General features: G+C 45.4%; 1 protein-coding gene across 3 annotated transcripts in view; it reads left to right on the forward strand.

Annotated features, from left to right (window-relative positions):
- Window positions 1-18,438, forward strand: part of LOC124404284 (homeobox protein araucan-like) — a 33,658-nt gene extending 15,220 nt beyond the window's left edge. Inside the window, exons 3-7 of one of the 3 annotated variants that reach the window (XM_046878307.1) lie at window positions 1,511-1,644; window positions 10,550-10,959; window positions 13,543-14,467; window positions 14,559-14,643; window positions 18,216-18,438. In XM_046878307.1, the coding sequence (XP_046734263.1) occupies window positions 1,511-1,644; window positions 10,550-10,959; window positions 13,543-14,467; window positions 14,559-14,598 (1,509 nt within the window). In that variant the 3' untranslated portion in view covers window positions 14,599-14,643; window positions 18,216-18,438. The remainder of the gene's footprint in view (window positions 1-1,510; window positions 1,645-10,549; window positions 10,960-13,542; window positions 14,468-14,558; window positions 14,644-18,215) is intronic. The other 2 variants (XM_046878306.1, XM_046878308.1) reach the window with 2 other exon arrangements.
- The last annotated feature ends 759 nt before the right edge of the window (window positions 18,439-19,197 follow it).

Raw genomic sequence — 19,197 nt, forward strand, 5'->3', positions numbered from 1 at the left:
TGATGGTTACTCTAAGCCTTGGAAATGGGGAATGGATGAAAAGAATCGAAGGCCAAGGTTTGAGGTGCAGGTCAAGCAGCGTCGCGTCGCGTTGGATGCCGTCGGTAATCGCGCGGTGTAATGCGATGCCTGTTGGTGCCATGACTGCGACCTAAGCTGGCCCATTTTCTAATAATAACCCATTGTGTCGCCATTAGAAGTCTCTAATGCTTAGCTAATGCCCAAATCTAACTCGAGGAGTTCCAAAGCGGAGGAGTGAACCGACCGCTTGGGTCCCAAGGATTACCTACGCACGAGGCTTTTCCAGTGTCGCGGTGTGCTGGTATCCTGAAATTCGATTCCATCCTTAGGTTCTAATCCTGAGGACGCGCTGCAGCAGATTTTAGTCTGCATTCGTTTTCTTTTGTTTTTTTTTTCTCTTCACTCTGTTTTTGGTTCCAAAGTCGGAACGGAATCGTCCGGGGTTCTAGATTACGTAGGTACCAACCTATCGGTATACTACCTGCGGAGCGCAGGGCGCGAGCGAGCTTGCAGCCAACAATCAGAGACCCCGCAGCATCTCTTCTTTATTCAAAAGTCTCCTCGGTCCTCTTATAGCCATAAATCTCAACGATTTACTGCCACGCGTTTCCTTATATATTACACGCACCAGGCTAATCGCGCGAACGAACCTAAAGCCTCCGACTCTTCCGTACGATATTGCCAATCGCTCGAGATAACCTAACCGTGTCTTACACGGCTCGAACGTTTTGCTACGGGAGCGATCGAATCAATCTCAGGACAAATCGAATCGCTCAACTTCTTTTTCGCTCCTCGTTATATATCGCCCCTCTTTCCTATCATCCTGCTGCACCTCTTCCACCTTCAGACGCTCCATCTGTCCCCGATAAGCATTGTTCACACGGTACTCACGACAAACGCAACGCCTCTCCTCATCGTTTCAAAGACCCTGAACTATCGATGCCCGTTAAAATCCATTTGTGTTTTAAGTGTCGGTCTCGCGTCGCTTTATTGTGTACGAATCAGAGGAGAGTAAGTAATGGACACTTTGACTGTTGCTCGTAAATTATTCCGAACAAATTTCTGACGTCATTTGTCCGCTCACTTTTTTGTTACCTCGAAATACCACCATCGCAGAGTTTCCGTATATACGGTACTTAAAAATCCATTTATCTTATCTTATCTTATCGTCATTCTCCTTTCGACGAACTTCTTTTCGATTTAAACGTATTGTAATGTGTAGTAATAACGCAGTAGTGATTGTGAACAGTCATCGGCAAAATCTGAAGCACAAACTTTCCCAAAATACGGAAGAAAAAAGAAAGAAATAAACTTAAAATAAATATACCTACGCGATTATATAATTATTAATATACCAAGCGAACGGAATTCGCCCAACGCGACTCCTACACTCTCCTTCGGACTCTAGGTGTAAAATACTGCACAACCACTATAACCAATGGCGGCGGTCCGGCGGTCTAATGAAAATGAATATTTGAATGTGTTTCAGGGTAACCCCTACGGGCTGAAGGACGCGACGGGGATGGGAATGACGCCGGACATGGGCACCGCCTGGGGCACCGCCGCTCTCCAACCCGCAGCCACAGGCTACTATCCCTACGATCCAACCCTGGCCGCTTACGGGTACGTCTTGCATTACGCATATTTATTCACCTTAATTAATATTCATGCACACCAAGGCATGCCTACCCTGCTGCCTCTGACTGTCCCTTTTGCTGAGTGCTGGGCATTCGGTCCAAAGAGATATACGAGCGAGAGGTTTTTGTTTAGAATTTTTCAACGAGGTGGTCAAGATTTTCTTTCGAATTGTACTTTACGCACGCTTGGTGGTGAGGAGGACTTTTTTTTTTTTTTTTGTTTTTTTTTTCTTAGATACATGATACAGTCAAGTCGAAAACACCAGTTTTTGTTATTACAACTTGACACGATCCATTGGTGCCGCTTTAACCCTTTGAGTCACGCGTTATTGTACTGACAATGAGTCAATTTTTATAACACGATAGTAGTTCACGGTTTTTGAGGTCGCTGATTGCGAATTTTAAATCAGAAGTAACAAATTTTAAATTGTGGATCCGATATGACGGACGATAGTCTAAAATTTGATAAAATCAGGTATAAAAACTCGATGCATGGGTTGTTGGGGTCGCTGATTGGATTCGACGTACTGAGTTTTTAAAATCTTATTTTAGATTCGTTGTCAGCGACTCCAAAAATCCCTTTGGATAAAGTTTTTACGCAAAGAGAATATAAAATAGGTGGTAAAAATACTTACCACTATGACTCAAAGGGTTAAAGAAGAAAATTAGTAACCTCAAAAAGTAAAGCCAGAATTCTATCGAATAATTTATAAAAAAAATGTGCGGGTATTTTTATTGAATAGAAATTTCCTTTCTTCGATCAAGTTCCGGTAAATTTTCAATCGAAAGATGCGATAGGAAACAAGGAAGCTGAAAAGATTAAGGGAAAAGTTTGCGAACCGTTTTCCAGCGACGATCGAGCGAATATGTACGGTTGTAGAACTTACCGGGTGTCGATCAGAAAACTTGTTTTTTTTTTTTCAAAATGCATATAACACGAGGATGACGCGGTGTCGAAGTAAGTAGATTCCTATAACCGAGGCGCGAGTTGAGCCCCGAAGGAGTAGCGCTGACTAATCAACAAATTCAATTGGACGTCGTCTATTAATTACAACGGTAATTAGTCTCCGATAGCCGATTCCGATCTCTTCACGTGTCGATATGTATCGACTGATTATGCGTATAACCCTCCCCCCCTCCCCCCCCCCCCTTAATTAAGGGCCTGACGATGCTGCTATTATTACATACACACTTAAACCACGTACGTATAATTGCCTTGAGGAAGTGGGGCGGCAGCTTTCGAATGAAGGAGAAAGTTGGGCAACCAGGATCGTTGCATTGGCGGGCTTGCGCGGCTTTTCGGGGGCCTCGGTAGGCAGGCTGCAGGTATGGCTTTGGGTATTTCGAGATAAAATTGGGTGGAGGAGAGATAAGAGAGCCGACATAGGCGGGCCGTCGACTCTCAGGGCGTAATCTTCGACGCCGCCGACTCAAAAATAAACGGGAAACTCGAAGGGCGTGGATTTACGCGGACAGGCGAGTCGGGAGACGGCTCATTAGTCATTGGCAAGCCGGGGTTAAACTTAGCCACTTTTTGGAAAGCCATTCCGTGTTCTCCGCGCAATATCGTCGCGTCTCGACAAAAAACCATGTCGAAGCCAAAGAGAGAGAGAGACGCGCGGTGACCCGAGTAACTAAATAATATTTCTTGATTCAATCCTCTCGCCAAAAACACTTCAACATCGATAAGCGATTCACGTTTATCCGAGGAAAACATCGCGAATTTTTTTTCAAACATTACGTCACGCCGCAATCGGTCCAACGTAATTGATCGAAATTCGATATTTATTTACATAAATTTTTACTCCAGTTACGAATTCTCCAATACTTTTTAGGTGTGTTTTTTTATACCTACATTTCAATTATATTAGTTTTATAGAAATATTATACTACACTGTTGCTCAAATTTAATTCTCGAAATTAAATCAAATTGTAAGCTTATAACGGTCCAATGATATCCAATCAAAAATGGATGACCAATTCGAAAGCTTGAAAGAAATTATTATTATTATTATTGTACAAGATTGTAATATTTGTTTTGGAAATTCCTGCCAAGTTCGTTTTCTTCTCTCTTATTCAATTAATCGAATAAAATTCGACGCGCTTCTGTTCGCAACGCTAATTCGTAATCAGTAGCTACACACTCGAATCGTGTATTTGCTTTGCAGAATTCAAAAACACAGCATCTAGGTATAAACCTAACGTATAATTCATTTAGAAATTAATTATTTTACAAGAGGTTTGACCCGCCGGAACGAGCGGGCGATGTTGTGGATTTATGCTAATTCAAAAATCTCACGATTAATAAGTTAAATATTTCGTCGGGTCGACACGCTGTCCAAATATTGATGTACAACTTCCGCTTTTTGTGGTTTTTTCTGCCGGTCGAAGTGGAAAAGAAAATAGAAAAAAAATTTAAAAAAAAAACTAAAGAATAAGTAAAAAAGCAATCGTAAACAGAAGTGACATAACTCCACGACGTGGCTTTGACATAGGTAACAGGTTTTTCATAATACGAGTCTCGTGACGGCGTTGAAAGAACGCGAAAGCCATGCGGTGTTTTTAAAATTCGTTCTTTTTCATTCCCGTGTTTGAAAAATCGTCGTCATACCTGATCGTAAATCTACGTAAATTTCAGCGTATCGTTGTCAAGAAATTAGTAAAAATTAAGCAAGTTTAAACACGTCGAGTCTGCTCTACAAGTTAAAAAAAAAAAAGAAAAAATGCAACAATATGTCATCTCGTTGCTTCAAGCACCTATATATACAAAGTAGATTTCTGGTTCTCCTCGTCGCTCTACGAACGGATCAATTTTGAATCTGGGCCAAGAGGGTGCGGGAATATCGGAGGGTTGGTTGGTTGTTACACGCTGTATACCAACGTATATACGTAGGTATATACGATCGGAGGGAAGCGAACGATAGGACAAACGAAAAGCAAAATGGCTGTAGGCGGTTGAGCGTTGAGTGGGTGTAGAAGTAATGGCGGTTATTCCGTTGGGCATCTACGGCTGCATCGCGGACACAACGACGTAACGTAACCTCGCAACGCAACGTAGGTGCACACCCATACGACGACGTAACGCGTAACGTAACGCGACGCAACGTATCGGCGGCTGGTACCACGGTGCCGGTGTCTATAGACACGGAGGAGTCGGAGTTTATCGATTGGGTTTCCACCCGGGGGTTTTGCCGGCCTCCCCTGGCGCCCCAGCGCTCAGCCAGCTCTCACAGGTGCTTTACTTGCCGGTTGGCAACCCTGCCCGACGCCGCCTCCGCCTCCGCATCCGCTTTATAGGCATGCACGTGCCATGCCGAGCTCTCTGTGTTGGTACGCCCAAACGTGTGCAGTGGTGGGTAGGCATTGTTTATTACGGAATCCACCCTCCCTGCCAACCCCAGTTTCACCGTCGCCACCGACTGAGCCTTTACGAGCCACTATTAATTTACTTGCTTAATAATACTGCCGTACTCCTCTTCCTCTTCCTCTTCCTCTTCCTATTCCTATTCCTATTCCTATTCCTATTCCTCTGCTCGGTTTCCTCCCTCTCGCCCCTTTCACCTCGCGTACCATTGTCATTCGGTGATGTATAAACCCCGTCGCTTTCCATCGCTTTGATCCATTGTCTCACCCTGGCAGGGTTCTCCAACTTTTCATAGTTACCTAACCCTTTCAGTTTTGACTGCCGGATGAATTAAGCCTCTTTCTTTAACCGTATTTTAATTCTTCTTGCACAGTAGTCGACGACAAACTAACTCTTAGCTTGATTTCTAAATCCAAGGATAAGGGTTGAAGGATTCGGTAATGCGAGGGATGCTGGAATTGAAAATTCGATTGTCTTAACAGGTTTATTTACAGTCGAAAATTCGTGTTGACCGATTGTACGGTGTATAATAGGAAAAGAAAAAAAATAACATTGGAACGAACTTATATAACGTCAATCAGATTGCAGTTTTGGCAAATTTATCATTAGGACCTACGTATATATACTGCGAGTTGTTTTGACGTTTTGATGCGATGTTGCGCGTCGCGATTATAATCTACAGAGTTTGTGAGATGCGTGAAATAAGGTGCTAATTCAACCATTAATACACGTGTCACCGTCGTCATTTGCTTACATAATTAGATTGTCAGTTTATACGCATTTAATTAAAGTATCGTTCCAATCTAAAAACAAATTCATGCTAGTCACGCGGAATTTATCTGATATGCTGATCTTGCTCCCAAAAGACTCAATGCCAAACAAGTTTCGGATGACTTTTAGATGAATATTGATCACCAAACTCCCGTAATGGTGTTACACCTTAGATCCATTGAATTATAATTATATAAAACAATTCTTCTTGCAGGTTTGATTGCGTTAAAATTTGCAAATTACTATTAATGACAATATCGCGAGATCGAAAATCAAATTTAAAACGTTCGAGTATTTAAATTTAACAAAAATCACGCTCACCAGTATCGTGTGTTATTGAATATTGAAAAGGAGCGTACAGTTAAAATATTTACTATTGCGATAACTAAACGTTGAATAAATTATTCTTCTGATATTTTTATTTCTACGAATCAATTCAAAGTGATTACACTCCGCGGTATTCAGTCACTTGAACCAATGATCCCAGTCCCTGTTAATTATAAATTTGACTAGAAACAATTAAGAATCATCCTTATAATCAACAGAAGTTTGATGATTAATCACAGAGGTTATACCGATTGTTTAATTACTCCGGCCAACTCGAATTATGAGCATATATCCACGTGACTAATTGAAGAGAAATTAGTTTTATTAAATAAAATTTCCTATTTATTTCAACGTCCTACTACCTGCTGCTTATACTATCAACCAAAAAACTTCAAAACTTATTTATCAACGTAAAAAAAAGAAAAGCAAACTTCAATGTATAGAGTCAAAATTTATTGATTTAAATATGAAGTCGTAAAGAAAAAACAAAATTTATTTCTGGTTCTCGTAAAAAGGCAAAGAAAATTAAATTAAAAATTTGTACTGTTAGTAAAAACAAAAATAATAAATGTTCTTGGAGCGGAGAAATGCGAGCGTGTAAGTAATATCCGCTACACAACATACAGGGTATACAAATGTACGTAACGTACACATAAATAAAGAGTGTATCGCAGACTCGTCTAATGCAGCGAGGGGGATAATGGCGAGGGATTAAGGAGACGTTAATAGAATTGATAAGGGGCCCGAATTGCGCTTTGCCATGGGTGTTTGCCGCGCAGTGCCGTAGCCGAGTGGCGCACTCGATACATTTTGGGGGATGGTGGCGGGGTGGCTCAGGCGTATACCCACCCTGGAGCATTGAATAAAGCTCTCTCACACCCCTCGCCCACATGCAGCCCTCGAGCGAGTCCCACCCTCGCGATCCGCGTCCATAATACCGCCCCTAACTTCCCTCGGCTCCGCATATAGGAATATACACACGTTCAGCGGGCGGGGGCGGTGAATCAAATCTGCGAAAAAATACCCTCATAACTCGGCGTTTCGCCCTTTAATACACTCACCAACTCCGAGCAGCTTTCGTACGAGACCCGGTATAATAAATATAAACGCAAGCACTCAGGCGTGCTGCTGCACCGAGACGCGTAGAACACCTGCAGCCAAACCGCAGCTGCGGATCATAGAGATCAGAATTCTTGTACTACTAGTCCAGTCAAAATAGGTCCGAATTCAAAATATTTGCCATACAGGGAAGGCGTTTCCAGAAAACAGCAAAATTTCACGTTTTTTGCGTTTTCTTGAAAAACTGATGTCCATAGAGGATAAATGACTCCACCATCCTATAGAGCGGAAAATTCTCTCTGTTTTCTCGAGGCGTCGGATACGCAGTTCAAAAATGTACTTCATATTTCGGTTCCTGAGTGTCGGAAAACCGCTGTACACAAAAATGCAACCACGTCCCAAATGTTTTGAGTTCAGACCTATTTCTACCGGACTATACCGGTGATACATAATTAGGTCCGCTTCGTTAAACGACGGATGGACGAGGCGTGCGTTGGAAGCCAGGACAACAACCCCTCGTCGATGGATATGCAGGAGTCAGCCTAGACCGTATCCGCGTCTAGAGCTAGGCGAATACAGAATCCGACGTACGAGGGCCGCGGGTACTTACACAGAGGCCGAGGGGGTGTTTGCCCATCGGGGGGTGGGTGGGGGGCGGCTATTGAAGCCACCGAGCGACGATGCGGGCGACGTAATTACGGGCGCTCTGCCAATATTGGTTAACCTTTCCAGGTTGACGTCGCCATATGCAAAGCCCGTAATGAGTCGCTCAAGAGCTTCGCTTCGCCGCTTGCAAGCTCTCGCTCTATTGCTATCCGCCCTGCATAGGCACTACCTCGTATCCGACATCGCTTATAGGAGAGGAGACTCCCTGCCTAGTTTCAACCTGCACCACCGTATCGTTATTACAATATCCCAGGAGCTTGCGGATATATGCCGAGGACTCGAGCACCTTATTAGCCAATATATGTATAGTATATACCTACTCTAGTTCGCGTATGGCGTTCCACAATGCCCACAATTACAGATACAAGTTTATAGGCTCGATGATTAATTTCTGGATGAAATGGAAGATTTTTCGGTCAGGGAATGGCGGGGGCTTGAAATCGTTCTCCGTATTTTTTCATTCTTAATTTTTTTTACCGTTGAAGATAAAACTCGCACAATATTGACCATTCTTTTCTCACATATCCGCGGTGAGGACGAATTTCTTTTCGAAACGGTATGATTTTTTACTCATTCTCCAAAGTGAAAAGGAAAAGAAACCAAGAAACGATCCTGGGCTAGAAGATGAACAAAGAAGGGTTAACGAAAACGGGTGTCCGTTTCATTGGCTGTAGAGAATTTGATGGTGGATACCTCTTCAGCCATGTTATTATTTCTGGATCGTTGATTCTCCACGGAGTTCAGGTCAAGCCGAAACTATAATGGCGGCGGCCAATCGACTGTATTCTTTCCCTCTTCTATCTCTCTGCTCCGCTTCTTCTTCATCTTCTTGATGGGTGTTTTTTTTTATTTCATTCTTTTCTCTTTTTTTTTTTTTGCTCTTTTTTTCACCTCACGACTCTCTCTCTCTCTCTCTTCTCCTATGTACCCATACCTTGACGATTTTGGGGAAGTGAGCGAACGGATCCGCGGCCCGCGGATGGTGGTTTTATTGGAAGAAACCAGAGCCTCTGAGAAAGGTTCTCGGCCTAACGCCCCGACGCTTGGACTGCCACCGCACTGCGCTGTATGACACCGTTGCCGCCGCCTTTTTCCCCGTCTATAAAGGCGTATAGACGCCGGTTTAATAGGGGGTGAAACGGGCTTTTTATTTTCTCGCTTCTCACCCCGGGTGCCGGGGACCAAATCCTTCAGCTTCGCTCGTTCTCTCTCCCTCTCTGTCTCTCTCTTTCTCTTTCTCTTTCTCTCTTCGTAATAGCGTTCCTTTCATCTTATTTTTTCTCCTTCTTGTTCTTCTTCTTCTTCTTCTTCTTCTTTTTCTTCTTCTTTGTCTCGCTGCATGGTGCAGAGGATAATCATCACGGAGCTTAAACCGCTATACCAATCCTCGTAAATGTTATACTTATGTACGTTATACCGTTTGTCGAGTCTGGTGTATAAAAGGAAACGACAATGAACACGTGAAATTAACTTCTCTCGTGTCGCCGTCGTCGTCGTACACGCTCAGCGTATCGCAGTTTTCTCTTGCAATGGTGAATATCATATCCGTACGTTATGACGAATGCAGTCGCCCTGGATAATATGTGAAAGCGTTTCGCCGCTCGCGCTTCAATTTCGGCTCCGAATATCCACGTCGAAAACCTGACGAGAAACTTACTTACCTTATACCTTGTGTTGAATAAGTAAGAAGGTCGTCGATCGCTCGGTAAGTGGATCAAAAACTCCGAGACAGGATCGCGCTCAGATACGGAGTTTCACTATCTATACCCGTTACGCCAAACTGACAATTTAACGATCCGACGTCTATCAGCCTAGCCGATCTTGAATTAATGCCCAATATTACCTACCCACCGACCAAAGCTGCACCGACGAAATTTTAGTCACTCGAAACCGATTATAATCATAAATGAATATTGTCAGAGAAGTAACGGTTCACCCGGTCTCTTAAGATATGCAGAAGCATAGCCATGAACGCGTCTCAATAAATCACAAGCGTCAAAATCATTGAAGAATATTTGTGTCACCACTGTTCTCGTACGACGTCATAGAGGCACAGCAAGTGATTCGGTTGATTAGTTTTTGAACGGCTCAAATGACTCGAGCGACGAGATTATGTTATGCCGTTACTGCTCTAAGAGAAGCGATTTGTCTGACATCGATCGTCTTATTCTCGATGAATGGATTGAATTACAGAACTTGTGTTATAGGTATACGCATGCGTATATGTAAGAGAATTAGGAAAAACGAGTGAGTGGATAAATGGATCGTCGGTCAGATAAATGAGCGGATAGAGCTTTGACAGAGACGAAAGACATTAGGAGTTAGGCGAACCGCGAGGGATTTCTGGAAGGATTCGGTCTCGTTAACAACACCAGTAAAATCGTGTGTATAAAGTAGAAAAGAAAGAGAATAGAAAGAGAGATTCTAAACCTGTTTATTTTATTCGGTTTTGAGGTGAAAGTTTATCTTGTCACAATGAGGTATCTATGGGTTTATAGCGTTGTCACGAACCGAGGTTGCCGGCCTGGGCCGTTTGACAGGCCGTTTATACCTCCTGGCGGTGTGCAGGTGTATAGTCAGTGGGTACGAACGTACGTATCGTAGAGAGGCATAGAAGCCTCGACGCGAGGGCTACAAGTAAGGCGCGAGAGAGGAGCCCGGCTGCCTAGGCAGGGAGAATTATACTTGCAGATTTCGATTGCAGAATCTCGTTTAGCCTGGATCAGCCTGGGTCAACGTGGTCGTGTATTTGCAGGTACGGTGCAGGGTACGATTTGGCCGCGAGGCGCAAAAACGCTACGAGGGAGTCGACGGCCACGCTAAAGGCGTGGCTCAACGAGCACAAGAAAAATCCGTACCCAACCAAAGGCGAGAAGATCATGCTGGCCATCATCACCAAGATGACCCTCACCCAGGTATCGACGTGGTTCGCCAACGCCCGGAGACGGCTAAAGAAGGAGAACAAGATGACCTGGGAACCGAAGAACAAGACCGACGACGACGACGACGCCGTTCTATCCGACTCCGAGGATAACAAGGAAAAGGACGAGCTGACGGGTGACGGACGGGGGGACAGAGTCGGCGATGACGCAAGGCGAACCCTCGACGATGGTGGTGAGTTGTTTTTGCTAAGATATACCTTAGGGGTCGTCCACGATTACAGCGTTGCCACTTTTGAGGTGAGGGCAGGCGAAATCCTACGGTTGGTAACGCTGAGAGGGAGGTGGGGTGCAAAAAAGGACAATTTTTACTTTTCTGATCTTTCTTTACTGTCCGTGTCATTTGAATTTGAAGATGAAACTTTCTTCGAAAAGGTAACGATACTTTGGAACAAGACCAACTTTGGGCAAAATAAGGTCGAAAGTGGTGACGTAGTGCATGGACGGCCCCTTTTACCTACCTACCTACCTACCTACCGTCATCTTACCCGTTACCGGTCACAGGGGTGGTTTCGGGGTTTCCACTCCACCGATTCATGTTCTTAATAGATTTCATTTCTTCTCCTCTTACGTCGTCGGACAAAAATTCTAGGGTCCTAAGCCCGAAGTGTTTGTGGATATTTCTATTGTACTTGACTGCTCGAGTCGGACAAATGCGAGGTGTCATTTGAGCCGCTTAACCTGGGGATGTCGCCGAAGTCATTTCCTCATCGGAGTATTTAAGAACAGTATGTGTATAGGTACTATTATATTGCAGTGTGTGGTCGTGAGGTGGCTGGCACGGTCAGTCAAACGCGAGAGAAAACCGGTTCTCGTAAAGTTTCTTTCGAAATTATATTCATATCAGTTTTATCGAGGTTTAAGTTCTCGGATTCTTTGTTTTTTTTTTTTCGTTTTGTTTCTTTTTTTTCTTTCTCGATTACGCAAAAACTCGGAGAGAATAAACTGCGACTAAATTTCGACGGTACTTTACGTTCACGTCGCGATGGCTTCGGCTGCGGACGTTTTCACATCGCACCTTGTACCCAGCAATCTATAGCTGCGGTTAGCTATTCCTTCTAACGACAGCTACGAGGTGAAAACTCTTTGTTCGTTTTATTAGAAAGGATGTATAAGAACGCCGCGCGGCGGTCTTGTGAGGCGTGAAATTTTTCAACCGGCAGTAAAATAATTAAGATTCGTTAATTTGTGACTGTCTTGAAGGCCCGCCTCTCGCCTCAGAACGTAGGTACCAACCTACGTGTATCTCCTCCGTACACGGCTGTTCCTTATTACGTACGTATTGCCACCTGCGGATGAATTAAACGAAGAAATTCTACGGACACTCACCTGACTCGGACCACAGGAATTTGATCGGGGACACATATCGCCTGCGGCGAATCCGCGACCGCTCTCGACTTCCAAGATGTCGTACCGCAATTAGTCGTATGGATACTGTACCTACGTCAAATTTCACATAGAATTTTTCCGGACCAGTTACGCTACTGCGAATCACGAATTATCAATATAAGACTCAATCTAGAACGAGACGGACGTCGCCAATCCCAAAACTCTCAATCACAAGTTGGTATAAGAAGCTCTCTTTTCGGTTTTTCTTTTCACTCAGCAAATATTCACTTCGATCGTCCATTCGGTTGGACGCTGACAGCATTCCGGAACCATTCTTACGAAATATTTCTACCTTTTCCTAACAGGTGTCTCGGTATAGCCTTATTTGTACTAGTATTTATTCTGTTTGTATACCGTCATGAGAAGATAAGAGACAGTTTAGGAATTGGTTTTGCTACGTGAAACACTGAACTCGCATTGCTACTGTAGATATTTTTTTATATTTCAACGTAAGTGAGATTTAATTCACTTATGTCCATGTTGTGTTTGTCAAGATTTGAAGGTATTACTGGCAAGTAATTTCCAAAGTGAATTACCTAAGCTTGTCTCAAAAAGAGTATGTAAACTCTTTTCAATGATCGGGGGATAGAATTGGGCTGTCTAGGTGATATGGTATAATATCGGGTGTATCGGATGGCACGAAGATTATACGGTTAACTACGGATAAAAGAGGGTCAAAAGTTAAAGAGCCACTTGTGGACTTGCGGCGGTGGTTGGTGGCAGTATCTATTTAGCGGAGCCATAAGGTTCCCTTTATAAGAGCGTTGAGGGTGAGGAAAAGGGTGTGGGCGTCAGGGGAACAGCGAGGCAACAAGCCAAGCCGAAAGCAAAGTTGCGACGAGCCCCTTCCTGGGAATTATCGGTTGACGACCCATCAACTAAACCCCTCTGCCGACTCGTTCGAACCTCTTAATGAAATTCTCACCCCTGACTGACTCGGAGGCTGCAGGCTGGCTGCCCTGCCTGGGGTGACGAGGGGGTAGAAAACAGCTCTCTCTCTACGAAATCTCTCGCGCCCCCAAAGTGGTCGCAGTTTTCCCCGCTGCCACCGACACTCAGCCCTCCCGCCTCTATCCGTTTCATCCCGTTATTCCCTAGCGACTCCCTTTTTTCGCGGCACTGCAGGATCCATCGCCCTCCGCACGGAATAACCGGCGTGCTCCCCATCCGCGGGATTTCACCCTACCCACTACGATGACACGCATATCCCGTGCGTCTCACTTTCGCGCCCCGGGGATTCCCGACGTTCTCTTTTTTCCTTTCTCTTCCCTCGGGGGGATGGAAACCGTGCGCGCCGTTACTCCAGCGTTACTATATACCCGTCTCGACAATAAGTTGAAAAGCGTTTTTTCTCCACTCCGGTTTTCAGAACCCATGAGGCACGTCAAGGCCGAGCATCTCCAGCACGACAAGGACCTTGACGACGACGATGACCTCGATCTCGAGGACAATCCACGCCGAGGCGAGCACTCCTTCCACCATTCGATGCAGCCCCACCACCACCACCACCAGGGCTACGTCGGGGACGAGCACCTCAAGGACGAGGGCATAAAGTCGGACTGCAGCGCCGGCGGCGTTCCCATACCTGCCACCAAGCCAAAGATTTGGTCCCTCGCGGACACGGCGGCCTGCAAGACACCCCCGCCGCCGAGCCACCCCCACCACCAGCAGTACCTCCACCACCAGCAACACTACGCGCAGCAGCAGCACCCGGGTCACCTCGCTGCCTCCCAGGGTCACCACCATTCCCAGCAACCCTGGCTGGGCGGGGGCGGTGGAAGCCTGACCTCCTTCGCGCTTCCGTCCTCGGCCTCGATGAGCCCCTCGGCGGCAGCGACGGCTCCGTACTCAAGCGCGGCCGCGAGGTACGGCGGTTTCCTCTCATCGTCTTCCGGCGGTCAGCTTCACTACAACCCAAACTCATCGGGATCATCGTCGAACGGTTCGTCGGCGGCGGCGGGGTTTCCCGAGGTTGGGACGGACACGCCGCCCCAAACACCACCCAACATGAAAGTGGCCACCCCCAACGGGGTGATCCAGGGCCCTCCTGGGGGGTACATCCCTGGTGGCAATAACAGTAACAACTCGGCTGCCCACTACCCCGGAGGCCACGCGGCCGGCTATCTGTCCTCCAGTTCCGGATCCGCCAGCAACGGGTTCAGCCCTCGGCTCCAGCACTCACCTCACAAGGACTTCTCGCCTATGTCGCAGAACTCCCTTATCCATCAGCAGACCACCGCCAGCCTTCCTCCTGTGGAGGGAACCACCACCGCCTTCAAGCCCTTCTACAAGGGGTGAGTCCGCCACCGTTTCATCCCAGTAACCGCACCCGGCACGGAGTCAGGAGTCCCTTCAGTCTAACCGCATTCTTGCAATTTGTTACAGGTCGCAATCCATGGGCAGCGGGTTCGTTTCGCCGGTATAAACTCTCCGAGGTCCGAGATGCGGGAGTTCGCCATGTCAGAGGTTGGTACCTAGTTTCCTACTTGATTATAGACTTTTTATTGACGACCCCAATTTCGCTCCTTCTATATATATATATATATATATATATATATATATATGTATAAAAGGAGGAGGCTTTCCTCATTTAAAAACAACAGAAAAAATCATACCAACAAGCTTTGTTCGATGCTCTGATCGTCAGTGTCACACATGCGACTCGAGTCCGGTTCCCAAACCGTACAAACACTGGTAGAGAAGAGATTCGGGGACCAAGCTGGAGCGGACTCGAAAGGTGCGGGAGAATCGATAACGAATTAATATCCGGTAGGTCGATTGGTCGTTAGTCGAGTCTCGCGTCGAAGTAACGCAACGTTATGTATCGATGGGGCCCGTGTTGAGGAGGAGAGCTTCACGAGCGCGTGGGCAGTCTGCGGAGAGCGACTATCGCCACCTTCTTGACAGTGACAAATGGACAGAGATTTCAATCGCTGAATGGAATCACCGCTCCGTCGCTATAGCGCTCTCCTTCTCGCTTCAACCGATCTCCTCTACCCTCGATTCCTCTCGCTCATATCTGCTAGTCACCACGGGAGCGAAGACCACAAACCCGCGTTTGGCTCTCTCGAATCTGGTTTCGACTAGCATCGCGGCAATGCGCCCAGCAAATCGCCTCACCGCCACTAGATTCATCTCGCCTTATTGCCTCCGCTTGGCGACAACCTTTCGGACCACATTTCATTCGGCTTCTACACTTACAACAGATCTAGTGGAATACTTTTCATTCAAATCATTTTTCGTTTTTCATTTCTTTTTCATCAGTTGCATGTACTTCTGTCAGTGGGATTCATAGATCGACAAGCGATGATGCAAACTCTTCAATAATTATCTTTCTGGTCAAGTCTCATGAAATTACGAGTCTTGTGCGTCAGTTTCAAGTCGAAATTATCTCTGTTGTAATGGTTTTTTTTCACTACCGTGGGCTAAGGTGTTCGTGATCACGGTCCAAAGAATGCTGTTTCGAACCATTAATGTTCGACTTTAGAAGCGACGGAGATAGTTGAGGGCTGAGCGAAGCTCCGATCGACGAAAACATAGAATCGCCTCCTTCAATGGTCGATGTCTGGCACAATTTGACGACTTGGAAATTTTCCCACGTCTGCTGTCGGACACGTTCAACGAAGGTGCAGAATATCCGGAAGTTGAACAGTACACGGAAATCTCCTTATCCCTCCGCGTTTTTCTCTCTTCCACGCTTGGACGAGGCGGCGCAAGGTCCGGAGGATTGCAAGACGACGGGTAGCCGAGAATAAAATGGAAATAATGCAGGACCTCTTAGCGCCAATTCCCGGATTCGAAAGTTTATCCCGGGTTCGTAGCTGAGCGAATGCAGCCGGGTGTAGTAGAAAGGCGGCGTGAGTGCATCGCGGTGGAATTTCGCACGGGTATAGGTAAAGGAAAGAGGACGATGCGAGGGCTTGGATGGCATTTGGAATAACAGCGGAAAGCACTGAGGAGCTACGCGCGTCGCGTCGCGTCGCGTCGCGTCGCGTCGGTCCAGCCGGGTGTTAGCCGCCTCCCTTATCTCCTGGCGATCTGATCCTAATTTATAGTCGAGGCCCAAATAAACTAGTTTTCGCTGTCGTCACCTCGGACCCCGTCCTCGGGCCCGGCGGCCGCTCGAAACTGGAAGTGTTGAGAGTCGGGCCCACGCAGCGGACGCCCGAAGGTTCGTATGTGCCTACGTACATAGGCGACACCGCGGCACATATGTGCCCGGGTTACATGGCCCAGGGATGCCTCGGCTTGGGCCGATCGCCACTCGCAGGACGAAACCGGGGGACCAACGGCGCAACCGCGCAGCCTCTCGGCACCAGCAGGATTTGAAAAAGTAATCCTCGATGCCGAGGTAATTGCCAATTAGCGTGAGGATCTTTAATTGCCATTAGCCGGCAGCCCCTCGACCCTCAAGGGAGGCGACTACTCCTCGTCCAACGTGTGGTCCTCCCTCCTCCCCCGTCTCTGAACTACCCGTTGCAAAAGTCCTTCCGGAATTCGTTTAGATTTTTCCGCGTTCGTTGATTTCAGCGGAAAAAGTACTCATTGAACACCTCGGATACACCGTCAGCCAATGATCAACAGGTGCTGCTGCTGGTCGTGCTCTCTCTTTCTCTCTCGCTAGTTGTTAAATGAATTTTCATTCACCGGGTATAATACCTTCGAGCAACTTCACTAGAAATGACTAATGAATTCTATTCCCATTGTTTTCGTTCGATTATCAAGTGAAATTCACTTCACCAGTCACTCTGAAGAGAAGAGGAAAACTCTTTCGATTGTGATTTGATGCGGAGTTTCGCAGAGCGTTCGATTGGTGATTTACTCCGTGAAATCAGCCCAGTATCGTAACGTGTAACCATACCGGAAGTAGAGACACACAAGGACGTTTCGCGGAAGTCGGGCACAGCGATGCAACAGGTGCTGAGATCAGGCCCATGTACCGGAGGAATGGACGGCCATTTTGTTATGTGAATTACTGCGGCATGGCGAGGTACCGTTTGAACAAGCGTCTCAAGCCCGTTGGCTGTCAGCCATATAGGTATCCGCTCTATTCGTACCCTGCGGAGAGAACGACACGATTTTTTATTAGCTACACGTTAGACGAGGAAACGTTGAAAGAAAAAGATACTGCTCACAGAAGTAGACAGAAAAATAGATAGAGAGGAATAAAAGGTCGTTATATACAACCGATGGCCCGAGGGGGATTTTTTTACATCTTTCTTTTTCACTTCTTTACATCTCTCTATTCGTTTTTCATTCATTTTGCGCAGAAGTCCTAGCTGCCGAGCCCGCTTGTTAACAGTTAGACACGTGTATCACGGCTTTTATACCAACGCACAAGACGAACGGGTTTTCGAATTATGCAACTATACGAGCCATGGGATCACACATATTCCGAACAGCTACGCGGCCATGTGAACGCGTGTAGGTACGAACATCCGGATACTGAGGGGGGAGGGATATCGGTAAAAGTTACCCGCCCGTCATCCTAGAGCTTGCCAATTAGGGAGAGTCCAGACAGCAGCCTCCGCGTTTTTCCCATTCGCTTCGACATGCTTGACAGAACTTCCGGAACAGCTGATACATCTGTCATATACACACGAAATATAAGTTTTCCACAATGTCACGTCTTTTTATCGGTTTAGTTAATAAGAAATTGCAAAAATAAGCGTTGCGAAATATTCTTTATTGTCTATTGGCTGGTTTTTCAACTTTTAAAAATGTTTCATTATATAATTGTACAATTCAATTTGATTCTAACGAATCTTGGTTAATGTCGTGAAAGTTTGACAGTCGAATCTTGATCAACCATATCGTTAATGACGTCAGACAATCAGTGGCTTCTTAGGATTAATTTACGATGCATGGTCGTATGAAACTGCAGTTGTAGAGATGCCGGGGAAGTAAAAACGGCCATTGTCCTCCGTGAGGAAGTTGTTTTGTCTTGAAAGTTGCAAAAGCTGACTTGAACGACCTTCTTCAAGTACCTACACAGTCTTCGTCACACGTCCTCACCGTGTTATTTCTGCTTTGTCGTTTCAGTGGACAATTGGAATCGTCGTTATCGTCTCGTGGGGATGGAATAACCTCGAGGGCAAAGACGCTGACACGTTTCCTCTGTCGAACACCGAGCTTGAAGCAGCCTTCCAGGACGTCTCGGCGCATGGGCAAAGTGCATTATTATTAAATGTAGCGCGACAAATCGCGCCTAAAATATCTACCACGTAAAATTACGTGGGGTGCAGCGTGTTTCGGGTGGCCTCCAACCCCTCCTCCTGACCGCCGACCTCTGGCCTTCCTCTCCTCCTCCTCCTCCTCCTCCTCTTCATCATCATCTGCATCTTCTTATTCGTATTCCTCTTCTACTTCTTCTTCTTCTTCTTCGCGGGGTTTCTCTCCCTGCATATTTCCTCTTTCCAATCAAGTTTCTCGCCTCATGATGTTGTATATAATACGTACCTAGGTATCAGAGACCGACGGTCATCCCCGCAGACGAATAGACACCGATCATACGTCAATAGATTCTAGATCATCGACGGTGTATCCCGTGTATCTTAGAGTGCGTCACTTGCACGATCACTCACCCCCACCCTTAACAATACCTACCTGTTAGAGTATATAAATAAATGAAGGAATAAACAAATATACACATAGGTATATCATATATACCATAAATGAATTTATATACATAAATATAAATATAAATATAAATATAAATATAAATATATATATATACATATATAAATGTATATATTTATATATATATGTAGATATATTATAAATATATATATTTATATATTAAAGAAGAAGAAAAAAAATTAATTAAAATATACATAGTAGAAGATAAATATAAATAGTTCACAATTGTCACTACGATTATTATTATTATTATTATTATTATATTTACCATTTTCGTTTATCATGATTATTAGAATTTATCAATATCATTATTATTATTATTATTATTATTATTATTATCATCATTACAGATTATTATCGCAGCGATTGAAATATATCAACGTAT

The sequence above is a fragment of the Diprion similis genome, chromosome 3 (assembly GCF_021155765.1).
Source record: "Diprion similis isolate iyDipSimi1 chromosome 3, iyDipSimi1.1, whole genome shotgun sequence".
NCBI classification, from domain to species: Eukaryota; Metazoa; Arthropoda; class Insecta; order Hymenoptera; family Diprionidae; genus Diprion; species Diprion similis.